At 42.6% G+C, this 21,636-nt stretch overlaps 1 protein-coding gene and 1 pseudogene across 6 annotated transcripts in view; one reads left to right on the forward strand and one right to left on the reverse strand.

Moving 5' to 3' along the window:
• The window catches only part of PRKCE (protein kinase C epsilon), a 508,978-nt gene that overhangs the window by 329,639 nt on the left and 157,703 nt on the right, over positions 1–21,636 (forward strand). For all 6 annotated transcript variants that reach the window (XM_061168696.1, XM_061168694.1, XM_061168695.1 and 3 more), the window contains 3 exons: positions 14,735–14,877; positions 17,273–17,369; positions 20,196–20,395. In XM_061168696.1, coding sequence (XP_061024679.1) covers positions 14,735–14,877; positions 17,273–17,369; positions 20,196–20,395 — 440 coding nt within the window. The remainder of the gene's footprint in view (positions 1–14,734; positions 14,878–17,272; positions 17,370–20,195; positions 20,396–21,636) is intronic.
• LOC133074697 (pleckstrin homology domain-containing family F member 2-like) lies at positions 11,609–12,368 on the reverse strand (annotated as a pseudogene).

Genomic DNA, 21,636 nt, shown 5'->3' on the forward strand with positions numbered 1-21,636 from the left:
GATACAAGGGGCCTGTGGGACACACCTCTGTCCTCTGGGCTGCCACCTCCCTCCCACGGCCCAGAGGGGACAGATGCTTGGAGGATGCTCATGGGCTGTTTTTGGTAACTGAGTCCTTAATCAGGGCAGAAAAACATCAGCACTAAGTGATAAGGCAAAATATTTCATTCCTGTCCTTTTTTGTTTGTTTGTTTTGTTTTTGTTTTTAGCTGTGCCACGTGGCTTGCGGGATCTTAGTTCCCCGACCAGGGATTGAACCTGCACCCTCGGCAGTGAAAGCACGGAGTCCTAACTACTGGACTGCCAGGGAATTCCCTCCTCTTTTGTCTTATGATTTGAGTGCTGGCACAGTCTCTGTGTCTCTCTCCAGGCTCGCTGAGGGTCTGTCTGAGCCCTCAGCCACTATTAGTCCAGAAATTAGCTTCAAACGTTCAAATGTTAGCGTCACTGAGGCATTTGAACCCTTTTTGTTCTTCACTTTATTTGAACTGTGTTGCTTCCCCAACCTGACCACCTGCACAGTGAACCCCCTAGGGTCCTTTTGCACCCGTGTTTTGTTTTTCCATTGACTCATGGAGTTATTTCCCTGTGGAGGTAAAGACTCCCAATACCTTAGGATTTTTGTTTCCTTCTCTAAAGAAGATGTGGGGTTCTCACCTGTCCTGTGGGTCACCGCCCACTTCTCTTCTGCCCATGAGCTCACACTCATGTCTCCAGCACAGCTGCCCTGAAGTCATCAGGCACCGAGGGGCAATTTAACAGAAAGGCAGAGCTCTTTACACAATCCACAGTGTGCCCTGCAGGGCCCTGCGGCAGCCCTGGTTTTCCCGTCCCCATCTGCGGTGGGCTCCCTGCTCTTGCCTGTCCCCTCTGACTGCAGCTCTGTACCGAGGTGGAGGATAGGTACAGCTGGGAAAGTTCTGGCCTGGAAATTCCTGAAGAATCTCCTTCCTGGCTTCCTGACTCTCTCTCAGATCCTATCCTAGGAACAGCTGTGATCCAAGCCTGCTTTTGTGGGCTAAGGGGCAGAGTGTCACTTTCCCGTGGGTAATGAAGAACAGGCCATCTTGTTTGGGGCAAACCCCTTAGGCAGAGAGCTGTGGCCAGTGAAGATCCCAGATTAGGAGTCCAGGGAACTGGTCTGTCCTGGTTCTGTCACTGCCTGGCTGGGCAATTGCAGGCAGGGCCCACTGGCCAGGTGACCCTGGACTTCCTTTTAACCCCAACTGTCCACCTGCTTTCTGAGAATTATAATGAAAACAGAGTGATCTTAGCTGTATATACCTCGTGGAGTGGCTGTAAGAGCCATAAAGATAGGAGGAAGGAAAGGTCTTCTCTCTCCCTCTCTCCCTCCCTTCCTTCCTTTATGGATATTTAAAAAACATTAGAGACATGAGAAAGGATTTTTCTTCTCATCATTTTTGAAAATATCAGCCCTTCACTATTATTTTTTGACAACTAGGTTCCTTGTCATATCTTCAACTTTTATTTGTATTTTTAGAATTAAAAAAAACACAGGGACTTCCCTGGCGGTCCGGTGGTTAAGACTCCACGCTTCCATGGCAGGGGCCATGGATTCAGTCCCTGCTCGGGGAACTAAGATCCCTCATGCCACGCAGCATGGCCAAAAGACAAACAAACAAACAAAGCCACAAATAATACATACATAATTCTCACTAGAAAAGATTCAAGCAAGACTTAAGTCTTAAGCATATGTATAAGAAATATTAAAGTCCTTTGTGTTCTTTTTCCACGTCCATCCCCAGCCTTAACTGCTACTAACAATTTGCTATGGATCCTTTCAAGCCTTTCTGTGTGCATTTGTTGCATGAATACTTATATACACACATATACACTGTAATAGGCATCTATTGGTGCATAACAAATTATCCCAAAACCTAGTGGCTTAAAACAACCAATATTTATTACCTCAGAGTTTCTCTGGGTTAAAAATCTGAATGCAGCTTAGTTGAGTGCTTCTGACTTAGGTTTTCTCATGAGTTTGCATCAAGCTGACAGGTGGGGCTTTGGTTTCATCTGAAGGTTCAACTGGAAGAGAATCCCTTCCAAGCTCACTCATGTTGCTGTTGACTAGAGACGTCATTTCTTTGCCACATGGGCCTCTCTATAGGGCAACTTACAGCATGGAAGCTGGTTTCCTTCAGAGCAGGCAAACAAGAAAGCAAGAGGGGATGCCCAAAACAGAAGCCATACTGTTTTGTAACCTAATCTCAAAAATGACATCCCATCACTTTTGACATTTTCTGTTCGTTAAAAGAGAATCACTACGTCCAGCCCCCCATTTAATGGGAGGGAATGGTGTCAAGGGTCAGATACCAGAAGGTGGAGATTTATTATAAGCCAACTTAGAAGCCGCCCACCCCCCTTCCCACCATACACACACACACAGAAATGTGATCACCTTCTCTGGGAGGTCTACCCTTTTAAAAACTGAAGCTCCCATCTCTTAACTTCCTTCACCTTCCTCTGCTTTTTTTTCCTCTTTACAACAATTATCACCTTCTAATAACTTAAATTACCTATATTTTATGTTTATTTCTTTCTCTCCTAATCAGAATATAAGGTCCATGAGGGCAGAGGTTTTTTTGGTCTATTTTGTTCTCTGTTGTTTCCCCAGCATCTAGAACAGTGCTGGATACATTAGCATTCAACAAATGTTTGTTAATTAAATGCTATATGCATTGTTCTGTAATTTGCTTTTCCTACAAGTCAGCGTATATAAGGTTACATCATTCTTTTTACTGGCTGCTTAATATTCCACATCATGGGACATTCCATACATTATTTAAAGCTTACCTTCTTGATGGACATTTACTTGTTTCTGTGTCCTCACCATTTAATGCTGCTGCAGACATCCTCATATATGCATTTTCATGCATTTGTATGAATAATTATGAAGAAATGCTCGTAGAAGTCCTGTAGTAACTTCAAGCCCTATCTTTTGTGGTTGAACCACATAAGGAGGGAATTACATAAGGACACTTTTCGTCTGTTTGTTGCTTGTTTGTTTTTACATAAGTCATGTTCACTGACTGCTTCACCTTCTTGTGCCTTAACATTTAATTTTGCATGATCAGAAAATGCCTATGTAGTGACTTTAGGATTTCAGTTACCTATTATCTGCTGGGGTCTGGTCATTTTTGCCACCTATGTGTTAACTAATTTCCACAGAGTTAGAATACACTGAAAAGCATGGCATCCTGGTTTGTGCAAGACATCAGGGAGAACTTGGAGATAAAACATTACTTTAGTTTTCTAGAAACTTGCCCTCTACTTGGGCATTAAAACATAAGTTAAATATAGACAATAATTCAAGCAGTGAATCAGAAATACGTGTGAGCAGTTCAAGGGCAAGAGAGGCCAACAGGAAATTGGTCAGGACAGGCTTTCTGTGGGGGATGGGGCTTGAGCTACACCTTGAGGGAGAAGAAGGGCCTGGAAAGGAGGGCAAGGGAAGATGTTCTAGGTAGGTAACGAGTTATACCTAGAGGGCAGGGAGGAAGAAGCAGTTCCCTGCTCAGCACTGAAATGCCACAGGAGTCTCCTTGGTTGATTCTGAATCCTTGCAGTAGCAGCTGGCAATGCCTGGGGATCATGACAAATGCCCTGCATCATGAGTGGAAGGTCAGTGGGAGGCTCAGTCAGAGTTTTCGTCTGAGGAATGCCAGGTAGCAGACAGTTGGCCAGTCATTGCTTCTGGAAAGCTTTGAATGGTGGTTCCAGTGCCCAGTCTCTATCTGGCGACAGTTGGTGCCCAGTGTGACCCCCAAGGAGCTCCCCTCTAACCTCCTGTTCTCATCTTCTGCCCAGGACTCTGCATCAGTCACTCTCCCGCCCCTGCCAACCTCCATGGCACAAGCACACAATTTCCTGTTCAAAATTGTGTGTGCTCTGCCTCTGAGTATGGCATGGCTGACTGTAATCTGTTATGAAATCAAACCACTGCCCTGGCTTACCCTCTAGGGCCAAATAACCCTCATGTAGAGAGATTTCTGCAGGACACATAGGCCTGCCCATCTCCCTTTGTCATTGTTCTGACAATGTCATCCGCCTGCTTTGGGAGAAATCCCAACAGCCTGACTCGCCCCATTGCAACCCTCGCTTTAATCTCAGCTATGAAAAGGGTGGAAACATGGAAACTAAAATGAAGGTCAGAGTGCTCGAGCCCCCATCTGTCCTGAGGATGACACTGCTGCTGCAGTACCACCCAGCACAGAGTAGGAGCTCAACAAATATGTGATGAAAAACTAGGTAGTAGTACTATAACGATCCTCCTTTTAGAAGAGCCCCAGCAAGGCAGCTCTGTTTCTTCCCAGTGCACTTCATCCAGGTGGAACAGTTGAAAATGAACAATATGAAGCTGCCTGGAAAGGGAAGCCTTAGGGGCAGCCTCAAGCTATGAGGGGGTTGGGAGCCTTGCCACCGGGCCTGGGTGCTCACCAATCGGGATGGGGCAGAGGAGTGCAGAAGGGGTGATTTGGCTGGTTTGTCTGCCCCAAACGTTTCCCCTTACTTTTGATTCCAACTGGCACATCCACTTTCTCTTACTGATCTGCAGCCTCTGGGTGTCACCTTACAGCTTCCAGGAGCCCCACTGTGGCTGCCTAAATTATGTCAAGTTCCCCTCCCTCAGCCAACTTTGCCCTCTTGTTTCCAGACTTTTCAAAGCACTTTCAAAGTTGCTTTTTCATGTGGTCCATTTTAACTGACATGTTATTGGATTTTTTTTTTTTAACTTAACCTATTGGGACAACTACACAGTTCTCCTAGGGAAATAACAGAATTTTAAAAAAATGAAAAACAAAGTCTCCGAAGACTGATCCTATCTTGCTGACCAGCCAACCTGAGCTAATTTTCATTAGGATGGACAGGTCTGGCGTTACAACGCCAGGGGGCGCCAGTGACTAAATCACCTAGATAAGCTGCCCTTGCTAAGAAATTCTCTCTCTCCATTTGGTTGCTTCATTCTTGTCCTTTCTGTCACCTCAAGAAGAGACAGAAGACGACTTGCATGAAGTTGGTGGGCAGGTGCAGGTGAGGTGGGCTGTGTGTCCAAGGGTAGCTGTTGCTAAGGGGAGTGGGACAGAGGATTCAGAGCTGAGTGCTGTTGCCTGGAGTCTGGGAGGCTCTGAGGATTTTCAGGCATTGTTAGTAATAGCTCAGTTAATGGATTTGGCACCATGACCAGGCTGTGGTGGAGCTTTCTCGTTTGTTTATATTGTCTGAGAAAGCTCCCCTCCCATCAGCACACATGCTCCCCCATCCCCACACCCCTGCCTTTGGTTCTGTGGGCATCTTCAGCTCCATAATTCACTTGAACTCTTCAAGCCTGGGTTGGGAAGGAGGGGGAGTGGAGTCTGCACTGTCCCTCCCTCTAGGTCAGGGACCAGGCCGTGAAACTGTGTGTGTGTGTGTGTTTTAATAGACTTTAACTTTTAGAGCAGTTTTAGGTTCACAGCAAAATTGAGGCGCAAGTACAGAGATTTACAATATACCCTCCTATCCCCACCCACGGGACAGCCTCCCTCACTATCAAGTCCCCACCAGAGTGATACATTTGTTACAGTCAGTGAACTTAAATTGATACATCATTATCCCTCAGTTTACATTAGGGTTCCCTCTTGGTGTTGGACATACTGTGGGTTTGGACAAATGTACAGTGTGTTGTATCCACCATTATAGTATCATACGGTTAATTTCACTGCCCTAAAAATCCTCTGTGCTTTGGCTGTTCATCCCTGCCTCCCCCCAACCCCTGGCAATCACTGATCTTTTTACTGTCTCTGTGGTTCTGCTTTTCCAGAAAGTCATATAGTTGGAATCATACAATATATATAGTCTTTTCAGATTGCCTTCTTTCACTTAGTAATGTTCATAAGTTTCCTCCATGTCTTTCATGGGTTAACAACTAATGTATTTTTAGTGCTGGATAATATTCCATTGTATGAATTTACCACAGTTTATTTAGCCGTTCACCTACTAAAGGACATCTTAGTTGTTTCCAAGTTTTCATAATTATGAATAAAACTGCTGTAGACATCCGTGTGCTGGTTTTTGTGTAGACATACATTTTCAGCTAATTTGGGTAAATACCAGGAGTGTGACTGCTGGATTGTAAGCTAAGAGTATGTTTAGTTTTGTAAGAAACTACCAAACTGTCTTCCAAAGTGGAAGACATTTTTCATTCCCACTAGGAATGAATGAGAATTCCTGTTGCTCCATATCCTCACCAGCATTTGGTGGTGTCAGTGTTTTAGATTTTGGCCATTCTAAAACGTGTGTAGTGGTATCTTGTTTTAATTTGCAATTCCCTAATGACATATGATGTGGAGCATCTTCTCATATGCTTATATGCTATCTGTATATCTTCTTTGGTGAGGTTTCCGCTCAAGTCTTTTGCCTATTTTTTAATTGGGTTGTTCATTTTCTTATTGTTGAATTTTAAGGGTTCTTGCATATTTTGGATAAGCTTTTATCAGATATGTCTTGTGCAAATATTTTCTCCCAGTCTGTGGCTTATCTTCTCATTCTCTTGACAGTGTCTTTTGCAGAGCAAAAAATTTTAATTTTAATGAAGTCCAGCTTATCAATTATTTCTTTCATTAATCATGCCTTTGGTGTTATATTTAAAAAGTCATTGCCATATCCAAGGGCACCTAGATTTCCTCCTATGTTATCTTCTAGGAGTTTCATAGTTTTGAGTTTTATATTTAGGTTTATGACCCATTTAGAGTTAATTTTTGTGAAGGGTGTAAATCTGTGTCTAGGTTCTTTTTTTTTTTTGCATCGGATGTCCAGTTGTTCCAGCACCATTTGTTGAAAAGACTATCTTTGCTCCCTTGTATTACCTTTGCTCCTTTGTCGAAAATCAGTTGTATGTTTATGGAGGTCTATTTCTGGGTTCTCTATTCTGTGCCATTGATCTGTTTGTCTATTCTTTCACCAGTACACACTGCCTTGATTACTATAGCTTTACAGTAAATCTTGAAGTCAGGTAGTGTTGGTTGTCCAACACGTCTTCAATATTGTGTTGGCTATTCTGGGTCTTTTGCATCTCCATGTGAGCTTTAGAATCAGTTTGTCAATCTCCACAAAATAATTTCCTGGGATTTTGATTGAGATTTCAGTGAATCTATAGATCACACTGAGAAGAACTGTCCTCCTTACAACATTGAGACTTCCTACCCATGAACATGGAATATCTTTACATGTATTTAGTTCTGTTTTTGTTTCTTTCATCAGTTTTGTAGTTTTCCTCATAGTCTTGTACATATTTTCTTAGATTTATACCTAAGTATTTCATTTTTTAGGTGCTAATGCAAATATCATGTTCTTAATTTTAAATTCCACTTAATCATTATTGATAAATAGGAAAGTGATTGGCTTTGTATATTAGCCTTGTATCCTACAACATTGCTATAATCACTTATTAGTTTCAGTTTTCTGGTCAGTTCTTTCAGATTTTCTGCATAGGTAATCATGTCATCTGCAAACAAAGACAGTTTTATTTCTTCCTTTCTAAGCACTATACCTTTTACCTCCTTTTCTTGTCTTATTGCATTAGCTAGTACTTCCAATGCAATATTGAAAAGGAGTGGTGAGAGGGGACATCCTTGCCTTGTTCTTGGAACTAGAAAGCTTCTGGTTTCTTACCATTAAGCGTGATGTTAGTTGTAGGTTTTTGTAGATGTTCTTTATCAAGTTAAGGCAGTTCCTCTCTATTTCTTTGTTGCTGAGAGATTTTATTATGAATGGGTATTGGATTTTGTCAAATGCTTTTTTTTTTTTGCATTGATTGATAGGCTTTGTGATTTTTCTTCTTTAGCCTGTTGATGTGATGGATTACATTAACTGATTTTCAAATATTGAACTAGCCTTGCATACCTGAGATAAATCACACTTTGTCATGATATATATTTCTTTTTATACATTGTTGGATTCAATTTGGTAGTATTTTGTTGAGGATTTCTACATCTATATTTGTGAGAGATATTGGTCTGCAGTTGTCTTTTCTTGCAATGGCTTTGTTGGTTTTGGTGTTAGGGTAATGCTGGTCTCATAAAAGGAGTTAGGAAATGTTTCCTTTGCTTCCATCTTCTAGAAGATATTGTAGAGGATTGGTATAATTTCTTCCTTAAGTGTGTGGTCCTGGAATTCACTAGTGAACCTATCTGAGCCTGGTACTATCTGTCTTGGAAGCCTATTAATTACTGATTTTACTTCTTTAATAGATATAGATCTTTTACACTGTATTACATGGTTGAGTTTTGGCAGATTGTATCTTTCAAGGATGCTTTTGCTGCATCCTGCTAATTATGAAAAGTTGTATTTTCATTTTCAATCAGTTCAAAATATTTTAAAATTTCTCATGAGATTTCTTCTTTGACCCATGTGTTACTTAGCAGTATGTTATTTAATTTCCAAGTATTTGGGGATTTTTCCAAATATGTTTCTTTTATTGATTTCTGATTTAATTCCACTGTGTTCTGAGAACAGATATTTTATGATTTCTATTATTTTAAAATTGTTAAGATGTGTTTTATGCCTCAGATTGTGCTCTGTCTTGGTAAATGTTCCACGTGAGCTTGAGAAGAATGTGTGTTCTGCTGTTGTTGGATGAGGCAGTCAATAAATATCCAGTTGATTAATGTGACTGTTGACTTCAACTATGTCCTTACTGATTTTCTGCCTTCTGTATCTGTCCATTTCTGATAGAGGGGTGTTAAAGTCTTCAACCATAATAGTTGGTTCATCTATTTCTCCTTGCAGTTCGCTGTTTTTGCCTTACGTATATTGGTGCTTTGTTGTTAGGTGCATACATATGAAGGTTTTTAATGTCTTCTTGGAGAATTGACCCCTTTATCATTGTGCCCTTTGATGTCTCTGATAACTTTCCTTGCTCTGAAGTCTGCCCTGTCAGAAATTAATATAGCTACTCCTGCCTTCTTTTGATTAGTGTTAACATCGTATATCTTTCTCCATAACTTTAATTTTAATCTATATGTGTCTTATATTTAAAGTGTGTTTCTTGTAGATGATATGTACTGGGTCTTGTTTTGTGATCCATTCTGGCAATCTCTGTCTTCTAATTGGTGTATTTAGACCATTGACATTTAAATTGATTATCAGCATAGTTGGATTAATGACTACCTTTTTTGCTATTGTTTTCCATTTGATGCCCTTGTTTTCTGTTCCTGTTTTTGTCTTCCACATTCTTTCCACCTTTTGTGGTTTTAATTGAACATTTTATATGATTCCATTTTCTCTTCTTAGCATATCAGTTCTTCTCCTCCTCCCCCTTCCTCTCCCCCTCGTCCCCCTCCCCCCCTCCCCCCCCTCCTCCTCCTCCTTTTTTCTTATTTTAGTGCTTACCCTAGAGTTTGCAATATACATTTACAATTAATCCAAGTCCACTTTCAAACAACACTCTAATACTTCATGGGTAGTGCAAGTACCTTATAATAACAAAATACTCCTAGTTCCTCTGTCCCACTCCTTATATTGTTGTAGTCATTCATTTCACTTATACATAAGCATATATTTTCTCTACATATATATAAGCATAATAATTGAAAACATTGTTGCTATTATTATTTTGAAAAATTGTTATCTGTTAGATCAAGTAAGAATTTAAAAACTAAAAGTTTTTATTTTAGCATCACTTATTCCTTCTCTGATGCTCTTCCTTTCTTTATGTAGATCTGAGTTTTTGACTGATATCATTTTCCTTCTTTCTGAAGAACTTTTTTTTTTTTAAGTTGTAAAATATTTTTTATTGTAAAAACAGAGTCAATAGAGGTTGACAACATAAATGTTATCTCAGAACATTTCCCCTTGGTTCCTGAATTTGCTAGGTTCCTAGGTACCAGCAAGTCTCCATTAGCACTTCTCAGATTTCCTGGTCCTTTTTGGATATGTTTATTGATTATATGTAAATATTGCTTAGAAACAGAAGTCCATATGATATTAAAACAAACAAAAAAACCTGTTGTGCCTTTCTTTCACATTTCCTACAGGGAGATCTGTATATCTCAGGTGCTTTCACAATTTAAAAGTAAAGTTAGTGCCTTAACCAAACCAAAGAATCCTCCATCACAAGTTATTAAATCAAATCTCTCATGACATTTACAATATATCCAGATTTAAAGATTTTAAAACAAAAGAATTTAGAATTTAAAACAAACTTCAGACTGATTTTTCATATTTGAAAGACTACAGTTATTTGCAGCATACAAATGGAGAGAGTAGTGCAAAATACATCGTTTTATATGATAAATATACTTTCAACCTAATGGCTGCTTCAAAAGCAAAGAGTGAAAAATTGCGTCTTAAAAGCAATCTAGACTGACTCAATAAAGTTCACAATTTAGAAAGATCAATTGTTACTCTATTTCCATAGATTACAAAATGATTTCAGAAACAGATTAAACATACAATTGTTTTACAAAAATAGAAATATTGTTTGGGACTTTACAAAACTTTATAAAATATAACACTATATTTGTAAATTCAAGATAGTTGCACACTGAAATAGAAAATACTTCCAGAAATATGAAGTCTAGTCAAACCTAACTGGTCTCTCCTAACCATTCTCATACATTATTTCTTCCAGATCTTCCACCTAAGTAGATCTGTGCTCTAGCATGAGATTTTTTTAAAGAGATTGGTTAATTTCAAGAAGTTGTATAAGATTTTTCATTCTAGAAACAATGTTAAAGCAGATGAATTTACACCTAAAAATATGTCTTATTAAAAGTAGAAATAATGCAATGACAATTTGCATTTGATAAATTTCAAACCGAATTCCTCAGAATGACAATTATAATTTGGTACCTACAAAAAGTAAAAATATACAGTAATCACAACTATTTTATGGAAAAATATTTATTCATATGGAATAAAGAACCTCTAAATTTAGTTATTTGTAGCTGTCAAATGAGAAGTATTTTCTAATTACACCCATTTATAACATTCATTTTACACCTCAAAGAGCACCAGTGTATTTTTAAAACAAACTAAAAAGTGAGACAGTAGGGGCTTATTACATGCAACAGTGCTATTATGATAAGGCACCACCTGGTATATGAAAAAGCCAAAGTATTTCCAAAGCATGTATTTCTGTAACTGGTAAGGTTAGAAAAAAGCTAATAACATTATTAGCTAACCACATCATACTCCTTTTCCATCATTCTTTGCTTTTAGTTTTTCCATATTACAGAACATATAATAAACAACAGTATAGTACGTGATATGTTAAATAAACATCTTTTCCCAACCATTCAAGAAAATAGTGTAGAATTAAAACAAGAATAAGAAACCAAAATTTTTTCTGATATATTCGCAATAGTCTATCCCTGTAGAAGAGTAGGGAGCTGGGTGAAGTGAGGAGAGAGTGGCAGCAGCAGTTGGGGTTGGGGGTTGGTAACAGGACCTATTTTCTATAGAATATATTGAGGCACATAGGTTAAAAGTTTCTCAGGCAAATTCATAGCTAGAGCAAAATTGACAGAAAGCTCAGGATTTTACATTCCCCCCAGAGCTGATTTCTCAGATAGTCACATCCGATTAAATATTTCAAAATATGCCTTTAGTCACTGCTATCATCATCATCATCATCATCATCATCATCATCATCATCAGATACATCATTTAAAGGAGACTTCAGTGACTGACTATAAGAGTCCGATCTAGTAGGCTGGCACCTGGCCATGTCCCCAGTAGAAAGCAGGTCATAGTAGAAGTCACAAATCCTCACAGGCTTAGAGGACTGGCTGGGAAGAAGAAGTCTCTTTTCAGAGCAGGGCCCACAGACAACAAAACCACATTTGCGGCAGTGGTGACGATGATTAACAGGTGTGAATTTTGCTCTCTGACAACGCATACATACAGTTGCCTCAGAGTCAGGAACCCAGACAGCAGCATGTTCATTACTGGGTGTCTTCCCACTTTTGGAGAGCAAGTCAGTAACACATTTACTTATGTGATTCATCCATTCTGATTTGTCAGTGGCAGAATAAACTGCAAATGATTTAGTTGGTGTCTTGATCAGCCATCCATTCCTCAAGTCTCCCTCATCTTTGATAGAATCAATTGTGACATTTTCCAGGGAATAATATGTTATTTGTTATATTTTTTCTTCTGATGACAATATTGCCATATACAAGAATATCATTAAATAAGAAAAACTGCCTTGCTTTAGGCTTTTTTCTGCACAACTTAGTCAATACTCCTTCTCCAATAAGAACCCGTCCAGGTATAGTTAAGGGTTGGCCAGCTGCTCCAACACAGTGTTCTACTATATTTTTACATCTAGTATTTGCTTCACTGTTTGCCAAGCGATCCACCATCTTTTGCTAATAGCCTCCAAACTCGGGAACTCCACACTCCAGAGGCCCTCCTTTCCACATGCTGCCTCTCCCCTTCTGCCTGAAGAACTTCTTTTAACATTTCTTGCAAGGCAGGTCTATTGGCAACAAATTCCCTCAATTTTTATTTGTCTGAGAAAGTCTTTATTTCTCCTTCACTTTTGAAGGATAATTTCACAGGCTACAGAATTCTGCAATTTTTTTTTCCCTCTCAGTACTTTAAATATTTCACTCTACTCTCTTCTTGCTTATGTGGTTTCTGAGAAGAAGTCAGATGTAATTCTTATCTTTGCTTCTCTGTAGGTAAGGTGTTATTTCCTTCTGGTTTCTTTCAGGATTATTTTTCTTTATCTTTGATTTTATGCAGCTTGTATATGATATGCCTAGGTGTAGTTTGTTATTGGTTTTGATTTTTGTCATTTATCCTGCTTGGTGTTCTCTAAGCTTACTGGGTCTGTGCTTTGGTGTCTGACTTTAATTTGAGGGCACTCTCAGTCATTTTTGCTTCAAATATTTCTTTTGTTCATTTTTCCCTTTTTTCTCCTTCTAGTATTCCCATGCACATATGTTACACCTTTTGTAATCATTCCACATTTCTTAGATAGTCTGTTCCTTTTTTTTTCAGTATGTTTCCCTTGCTTTTCTGTTTTGGAAGTTTCTATTGACATATCCTCAGGCTCAGAGATTCTTTTCTCAGTTATGTCCATTCTACTAATGGGCCCATCAGTGACCTTCTTCGTTTCTGTTACAGTGTTTTCGAGTTCCAGCATTTCCTTTTGAGTCTTTCTTAGAATTTCCATCTCTCTGCTTGCCCATCTGTTCTTACATGCTGTCTACTTTATTGATTAGAGCCCGTAGCATATCAATCATAGTTGCTGTAAATTCCTGGTCTGGTTATTCTAGCATCCCTGCCATGTCTCCGTCTGGTTCTGCTGCTTGCCCTGTCTCTTCAAACTGTTTTTTGCCGTTTAGTATGCCTTGTAATTTTTTTTTTTTTTTTTTTTTGATCGTCAGACATGATGTGTTGGGTAACAGGAACTGCAATAAAAGGCCTTTAGTAACATGGAGCTAAGGTGTTGGGGGAGGGGAAGCATTCTGTAGTCCTGTGATTAGATCTTAGTCTTTCTGTGAGCCTGTGCCTCTGAACTATGAGCCTTACACATGTTTCTCAGGGTCCCCCCCCCCTCCACCTTATGTGGGACAGGATAGCTAGCATGGACTGGAGTTGGGTATTTCCCTTCCCCCAGGTTGCTTAGGATCTGATAAAACTACAATAGTTCAGTCTGTGGCGAAATAGCTTCTCCTGAGAGTAGGCCTTGTTAAGAACAGGGTGCTCTGGTATATTTCAGAATCCTTTCCCTCTCCCCCCGTCATAAGCAGGAGGGAATTTTTCTCCAATATTCACTGTGAGAAACCTGGTCAGACAACTAGAGGTAAAGCTCCTCCAAGTGCGGGGACCCCTATGACGGGGTCAGCCTAGAGTCTTTGACTCTCAGACCTGTCCACTCTGGGACGCCAGCAGTCCGCCAGTTTCAGTGCCAGCTTCCCTACCCTGCGCTGGTTTCCACGGGGCTGCGGCTCGGGAGTTTCGGCTCCACTAAGTTGTGATTCATATAGTTACCTGTCGGTCTCTCCCTCAGGGCAGCGGTTTGCCCTGTGACCTTACTTCTCTGATAAATCTTAAGAAGAGTTGTTGATTTTCCAGTTTGTTCAGCTTTTTACTCATTAGGGCAGAGCAACAACTTCCAAGCTCCTTACATGCTGGACTGGAAACCCAGACAGTTGACGTCTTCCGCCTTTGATGTCCTACACCGAGGACAACGAAGTGATGTGGACAAAACAAAGACATTCAAGCATGGCCTTTGTTCCTTTGAGCCCAGATTTTGGATTTGAAAGGGGCCTTGGAGGTCACCTCATTCAGTCTCCTTGTTTTCAGATGAGCATCTTGATAGGCTGTACTGTGGGCATTCCTCTCTCGGGAATATTCCCACATTTCAGCAGAGTAATAGAGTGAACTGAGTACAGGGGACCCATTTGGGTTCAACATCCAAATGAACTTTCTTCAGAGAAACCAATTAATTTCTACGGTCAGTGTTCTGCTCCCTGAAAGGAAATTTCAATGTGATTTTTATTTATCCATAAACTGGTTATCTCCGTATGGTGGTTTGATGGATGATTTTAGTTCTGTGTGAGGGGATGGTGGGTGATCTTTCATTTTTCTTTTTTTGTCTTTCTCCATTTTCCAAATTCTAACAAATGAACATGTGTTCCTTTTACAAGCAGCACAAAATAAGGTAATGTTTTAGGCTGTGACCATTTGGAAGCCTCTCCTCTGTGCTTCCTTACAGTCTGCAAGATGAACGTTCACCGGCGCTGTGAGACCAACGTGGCTCCCAACTGTGGCGTGGACGCCAGGGGCATTGCCAAAGTGCTGGCTGACCTGGGCGTCACTCCAGACAAAATCACCAACAGTGGCCAGCGGAGGAAAAAGGTAACTGGCTCTTTGGTGGTGTTTCTGGAGCTCTTTGTGAGCCAGCATCTCTGTGTTGGCTTCCCAAGTGTCACTTGGAGTGAAGTTCTGAGACTGCTGGGTTTGAGACACTGGACTTGAAGCAGCACGTGCTTCAAGAAAAAAGAAAAGGTCAGGCAGGTAACATGAAACCTCCTTCGGTTCCAGAGGTGGGGAAAAGCTAAGCAAGTCTCAAGTGTGGTGTTTCTTAGGGAAACGTCAACTTCAAGATGAGGACTCTGGAATTCCCTCCAGAAAAGACTCAACTCTAGACAGGGAAATAGACTTATCTGCCTCCAGGACTGGCATGAAAACAATGTCAGTGCTCAGACTTTGCCTCTGCTATCACTTTAATGAGGATAAATGGATGAAGAGCTGGAACCACATTCTTTTCTAGGGAGCAAGCCAAGAAGATTTGTGATAGTGCCAGCACTCGGCTGCCCGAGGAATATTGTTATGTCCCGCGACATGAAACATCTGGGCCTGTCTTTGGAGACCAAAGCCCTGTCTCTATCCGTGTGACATTCTGAATGTCAGTAGGAAGAGATCCATTTGCTAAAATGTTATTTTGGTAAGTCAGGGCCCACAGATGTAAATAGAGCTAAAGGTATCTGTAGCATTTTGTTTGAAGGCCCTTCTTAGCCTTGGCTCCTAGCCTAGAAAATGTAAGAATTCTCTGAAAGGCTAAGTTATGAGAAAATTGGAACCATGTTAACTGGGCAAGAAATCCTGGTGGGGGTGGGTGGCCCTTGTTGCCCAGTATCAGGCATTTTTTTTTTTTACTAGAAAACAAGCCTGACTCTGGGGCCTCTACAACTTGACTCCTAAATGTTGTCCCTGAATTTTCCCTTGAAATACCTTCTGAAGGGCATTTTAGAAGCTGCCCATGCCTTTTCCCTGCTGCCTCTCAGAGGAGCCTTTTCCCTTGAATGGGAAGGTTTGGGTTGTTTCCATCTTCTTAAACTGCTTCTTCCTTACCTTTCCAATAAACAAAGCATTTTTTTAAGGATTGGAGAAAAAAACATTCTCTTCTCTGGTTAACTGTGAGATTTTGTGCTTCTGGTGGCTCTTCTCAGCTCTGTCAGTCCCACTGGTGGAAACAGGACTTCAGTTATTGACCCAAGACATTGGAGTTGCAAGCAGAATGTCAGCACCCAGAATGCTGGGGCCCCACCGAGGAGGCGGGTTAGACGAACACCCTGCGATGACAGTGTTGAACACACACATTTATGAGCTCTACAGAGAGCCCTGTTCAGGAGACATGGTTTGGTTTCTTGCTAGAAGTAAACTGAGGCAGAATCCTTATTGTCATGAAACATTTCAGAGAAAACTCAGTACCTGCCCCCTCCCCTGTATTTACATGGGCCATAATGGCAGTAGCCAGGCATTGTCTATCTGTCCTGAATTTGGGAGATCCTGGAGGTAAGAAGCCAACATGGAGAAATTTAGGAAGGAACAAAGTTAAAGACTAAAGGACTTCAGTCCTGATATTTTTATTGCTTTGATGCTTCTAATGCAAAAGCTGGAAAAAGTCAAGTGAACCAAATAGTAGCTCAAGTTAGTACAAGAGGATGGGAGACAAGTGCCCTTGGCCAGAAGCTTAAAGGGCTTCTTTGCAGGAGCATCGGGCTTGCTAGAGCTTTGGTTCCCTTCACATGGCCCCTTGCAAGTAGTCCATCATCCAGAAAGAACGTGTGTGCACAGCAGGTAGATCAAGAGTAAAAGGGACCAGAAGGGCTTGCAATCTCTGAGTCTAAACCTCTGACTTAAATGGGAACTTAAAATGGATATGCCAGCATCTATGCCAGGAAATAAACTTCACTGGGGGTGTCCTGCTAAAATTTGCCAATTGCCGACAAATACCAATACGCCTGAAGATGTTTATTGCGCTTCTGTTATGTGTATCACTCTGTGCAATCACCAGGGGCAACACAAATACTAGATAGGGTCTTACTTTCAAAGAACCTACAGTCTACCTGAGTAGAGAGCCCCAAACTAAATAAAGCTGAACAAGGTAATGAATAAATGGCAAGCGGCTGTTAGAGGCAAGTGTCAAGTTGCTCTGGATGAGGCAACTTGCGTTTCTTGGGTAGGCAGAGGAGGTTTCATGGAAGGGGTAAGGTTGGGCTTTGCTTGGAAAGGTCAGCTGTATTTGGATAGAATAAAAATCAAGCAAACTGACATCTCTTGTTTTCTTCCCTTTAACTGGTAAATGAAGCCTTGAGTCTCTGCCTTCAAATTGTCAATTCAGCAACTGCTACTGTGCGCCAGGGACTCCTAGGGCCCCTGGCATCGTTTCTTGATGCTTTTGACCTCAGGGAAACTCCCCACGCTCCCTTCTGATCCCTCTCTCCCCTCGTTCTCTCCCTCTCTCTAGCTCATTGCTGGTGCTGAGTCCCCGCAGCCTGCTTCTGGAAGCTCACCATCTGAGGAAGATAGATCCAAGTCGGCCCCCACCTCCCCTTGTGACCAAGGTGAGACTCTCAGATTTGCTTCTTTACCTCTGAGCTCTGTCCTTGGAAGGATGAGGGAGCCCGAGGCCTCTTCATCCAAGAATGGCCTTGTGAGCAGAAACAGCCAGCAGCCCTGGAGCGTCTCCAGATGACCTTTCCCAGCTGACTCCTTAGCTGTGCTTTCCCTCTACAAGGCTTTCTTGAGGGTGAGGTACTAAATGGCTGTGCCAGCCTGAAATCCCCCCCCAGGCAGGGTGAGAGAGAGAGAGCTGGGGTGCTGTGGTTCTTTCTTTTCTTTTGCCTCTCCCTGGTTCCACGTTCAGGAGAGGGAGAAGCACTTCTCTTACCCCGCTGCCCAGCGTCTGCTCCCAGGCCCGTCAGCACTGCTCAGTTGAGTCTGACTTCCTTCCTCCCTGACTCTCATCATGGTACCCGAAACCTGAGAACGGGGCAGGAGTCGGGGGATGGGTGGGGGAGGGCGTCTACCACGTGGGTGGGTGGGGATAGGAAGGTGAAGCTGGCGAAGAGCCTTCGAGAAGCAGTGGGGAGGAAGCCAGCTCTAGGACTGACTCCCCTCTAGAGCTCAGCTCAGGACATTTCCTTCCCTGTCAGAAGGTGCTGAAAGTCATCAAAGGTTTCTGAATTCTACAGGCATCCAAGGATGCCGAGGCTGAGGATGGACTTACACGTTTAAGACCTTCCCCTCTGGTGACCAGAACCAGACCTCACTGGGAAGGGATTTTTGCATCGGCAGAACATTCACAATCATTAATGAATCATAACAGTAGTGCCTTGATGTTCTGTAGCCCCTTTTCTTTCGTCTTCCTTATCCTAATTTTATGCTCACGCCAACTCTCTTGTCCATGCTCCCTTACTGCCCCCAGGTTACAGGGTGGGAAGTGGAAGGCAGAGAGTTGAAAAGGTTTGTCCAAAGGTCAGGAACTAAGTCAGTGGTAAGGGTGAGACTGCGCCCCTCCTGGCATAGGGACCCCATTCTCAGAATCCATGCCATCGAACCCCCCCTGGGGGTCATCACTGTGACCCAGCCCTTCTTACCTAGGAGTAAATAAAACAGCTGCAAGGGGGTGTGCCAGTCCTGAGGCCACAAAATAATTGGTCTGAGTCCCTCTTCATGCTGCTCTGGTTTACTTTCTGCATCTTTATACTCTGCTTCATTTCAAAAGAGGTTTGACCCATCTGTTAGTAAGCTGACGGTACTCTGGGGCCTCCAAGCAAGCAGGTACTATCCCGGCCCAGTGTGGGTATTTTCATGTTTCCCTTTTTTAATGTTGAGAGCTCCTTTGAGAGCTTCAAGGAGACAGGGTCATATGGTAAAGAGACCCCAAGTAAGGGATGAGGTGCCCGGGTTTCTAGGCCTGGTCCCTGCCCAGAGTGCTGTCCAGCCTTAGCAGGACACCGTGCCCCTCAGGACCTCTCTTTGGCCCCAGTCAGTGCAAGTACGGCATTCCCCAGCAGTGTTGTGAGCACAAAGGGACGTGAAAACCCTCTTAGCAAGACACGGCATTATTGCAGAGCAGAAATACGGTGCTATTCTTCTTCCCTCTGTTGTAAGAACACATAGAAAGACATTGTCTTCAAGTTTTAATATCCCCAAGCATCCAAGTTCTGTCTTCCAAAATCCATTTATTAACTTGCCTTGGAAGTTATGCTGAGAAGCTCTGTGCTGAGACCAAAAGTTATACTTAGTTAAGAGTAAGAGATAGAAAACTGCAGAATTGGCGTGGGCATATCTGTAGACTCGGAAGCTGTCTTCACCCCTCCCCTCTACCCTGTCCCGACACATCTCAGAGGAGTCAAACTCCAGATCTAAGGAAGATCTCCAGGTTCCTGGAGTGAGCTCTCATGGGCCTCAGTCCTTCTGAAAAGAAGCCAAAGTTGTCTTTATGTTAAGCAGCACGTGGTCACTAATGCGTGATTCTGATTCCCAAGGGTCAGTAGTTTGTGTTCCCCTCCTGTGATCCCAGTTATTCACGAGCATCTTTTAAAAATGGGTTATGCTTAAGATGCCCATTTCTACACAGAGGAGTGTACGTCTTGGTGAATATATAGCTAACAATAAAGCTTCCTCAAATAGAAAAGGTCAAAGGATCATCCAGCCTTATCATCCCCAGGTAATTCAGGTCACATACTCTGGAGGGGCACAAGGCTGTGTCATAGTTGTGAAATTGTACTGAGGAATCCCTGTTCCGTCCAAGATAAATTTGCAGCATGTCACTCTTGGGAAGCAGTTCTTTTGGTAATGATAAGCCCATTGCTCATTTTGTTAAATAACCTTGTGTAAGATGGGTGTTTAGAATAAACCCAGCAACAAGGCCAAATAAAGTCCCTTAGAAGGTAAAGGCTTCTTAGTCCCAGCTATCGAAATAATTACCTCACCAATAATTACTGTAACAATGGTTCTCCATTAGTCATTGTTCTAATTTTCAAAGGAAACTTGAAGGGTACCTGTTGCCTTTGGGACTCTTCGAGGTTCCAGAGAAGGCCAGGATTCCTGCATTACACCTAGAATAATGGAATAAACAGGCTACTGGCTGAAGGGGGCTTTCGGAGAGGTGGCCTGGTCCCAGAGTAAAAGGAAGATCTGAAGGAGCTGGTTGGCGGGGACGGCCTCCTCTTTGCATGCCTAGGCCTTGCTCTACGTTAGGTGCCAAGGAAAGTGTGCAGAGCACATGAAGGCACGTAAAGGGATGCCCCACTGGGTCTGCTGCTATGAAGAACCAGAAAGAGGGTTGAGAGCTCATGGGGGTAAATTCTGAGTATTAAATCCTAATGGGAAGGGCTCGTGAGGTATGCGCTAATGCAATATCTTGTCACCCTTGGCCCTAGAAATAAAAGAACTTGAAAACAACATCCGGAAGGCCTTGTCATTTGACAACCGAGGGGAGGAGCACAGGGCAGCATCATCCACCGACGGCCAGCTGGCGAGCCCGGGCGAGAATGGTGAAGTCCGGCAAGGCCAGGCCAAGCGCTTGGGCCTGGATGAGTTCAACTTCATCAAGGTGTTGGGCAAAGGCAGCTTCGGCAAGGTCTGTGACATGCAGGGGCAGGGCTGCTGGTTTGATCCAAGATTAAGTGATGCACATTTCAGCCTAGTCTGATTATATTTTCCTTCCTTGTGGAGTGCAAATGGCCTGAGGCCAAGCAGACAGGAGCCAGGGTTCTGCTGCTAACTAGCTGTGGGACTTCAGTGTAGTCATTCCACCTCTCTGGGATTTAGTTTTTCTCGTTTGTCAAATGGGGATAGGAATCAAGTGAGAGAGTGGGGGAGAAAGCACTTGGAACGGTTTAAATTGCATTACGTGTGCTTGGCATGCCATTATCGATAATAGTAACGATAGCTTTCTTCCCTTCAGAGATCCGTCTGAAATTCTGGTTTTAATTCATCATGAAGACTTTGGAAATGAACTCTAGAATCTCTGCCCTCAGTGAACTTGGGGCTCAAAGGAAATCTTAGCATGTATTACTTTGGAAATATAATGTTATTCAACTGACTTTTCTGCCCCTGACTAAATGTCTTGTTTATCCTCTGCACCTGGCAAGAGATTGAGCACAACTGTCTCATGTCTTGGATGAGGGGCCACTGCCCTCGGTTCCATTCTCCCTCTCCTGCTCACCCCGAGCCCGACACAGCGATGTGGGGCATGGGTGCAGAGTATGCCCGCTAAAGCATTTGCAGTGATCAGCCAGCATTCTGAAGGTGGGGTGAGATGGAAAAATAATCCCGGTTTATTTTAGAAAGAAGATGGAAGGGCAGAGAGCCTAGGAAGCTGGTTAACACTTCAGTTCAGACCCCTGATTATTCCTGCTCTTCACAAAGCCATGCCTGGGGGTCGATGGGAGTCATCTTTCTAGGACCTCCCAGAGCAGAGCGCCGGTGCTCTGGGGCCCAGGTGCCTGGCTCTGGGAGCTCCCAGGGGTCCCATGCCCTCACGCGTCCTGGACTTTTGCAGGCTGAGCTGCAGACCTGCTCCACTTCTCTCCGAAGGGAGTGGCTCTCTGGAACCCCCAGGCTATGAGACCCGGTTCTTAACCCATCTCACCTGCCCCATCTCGTCCTGAGATTGCCGTGGCAGGAAAGGAACTGGGATTGGCTTAAATGGCAAAAGCTGAAGCAATCACATTCTTTGGAGACTGGTTAAATAAGAAACAGACCCCAGTCGTCTGAGGAGGCATAACTCTGGGATGTGAGCAGGACCTGGTTTAATTTTAAGCAAGATTCAAGGGGAAAGAAGCAGGCTCAGAGTTTCCAGGTTTCCATAGGGTATAA

The sequence above is a fragment of the Eubalaena glacialis genome, chromosome 14, assembly GCF_028564815.1.
Source record: "Eubalaena glacialis isolate mEubGla1 chromosome 14, mEubGla1.1.hap2.+ XY, whole genome shotgun sequence".
Taxonomy (NCBI): domain Eukaryota; kingdom Metazoa; phylum Chordata; class Mammalia; order Artiodactyla; family Balaenidae; genus Eubalaena; species Eubalaena glacialis.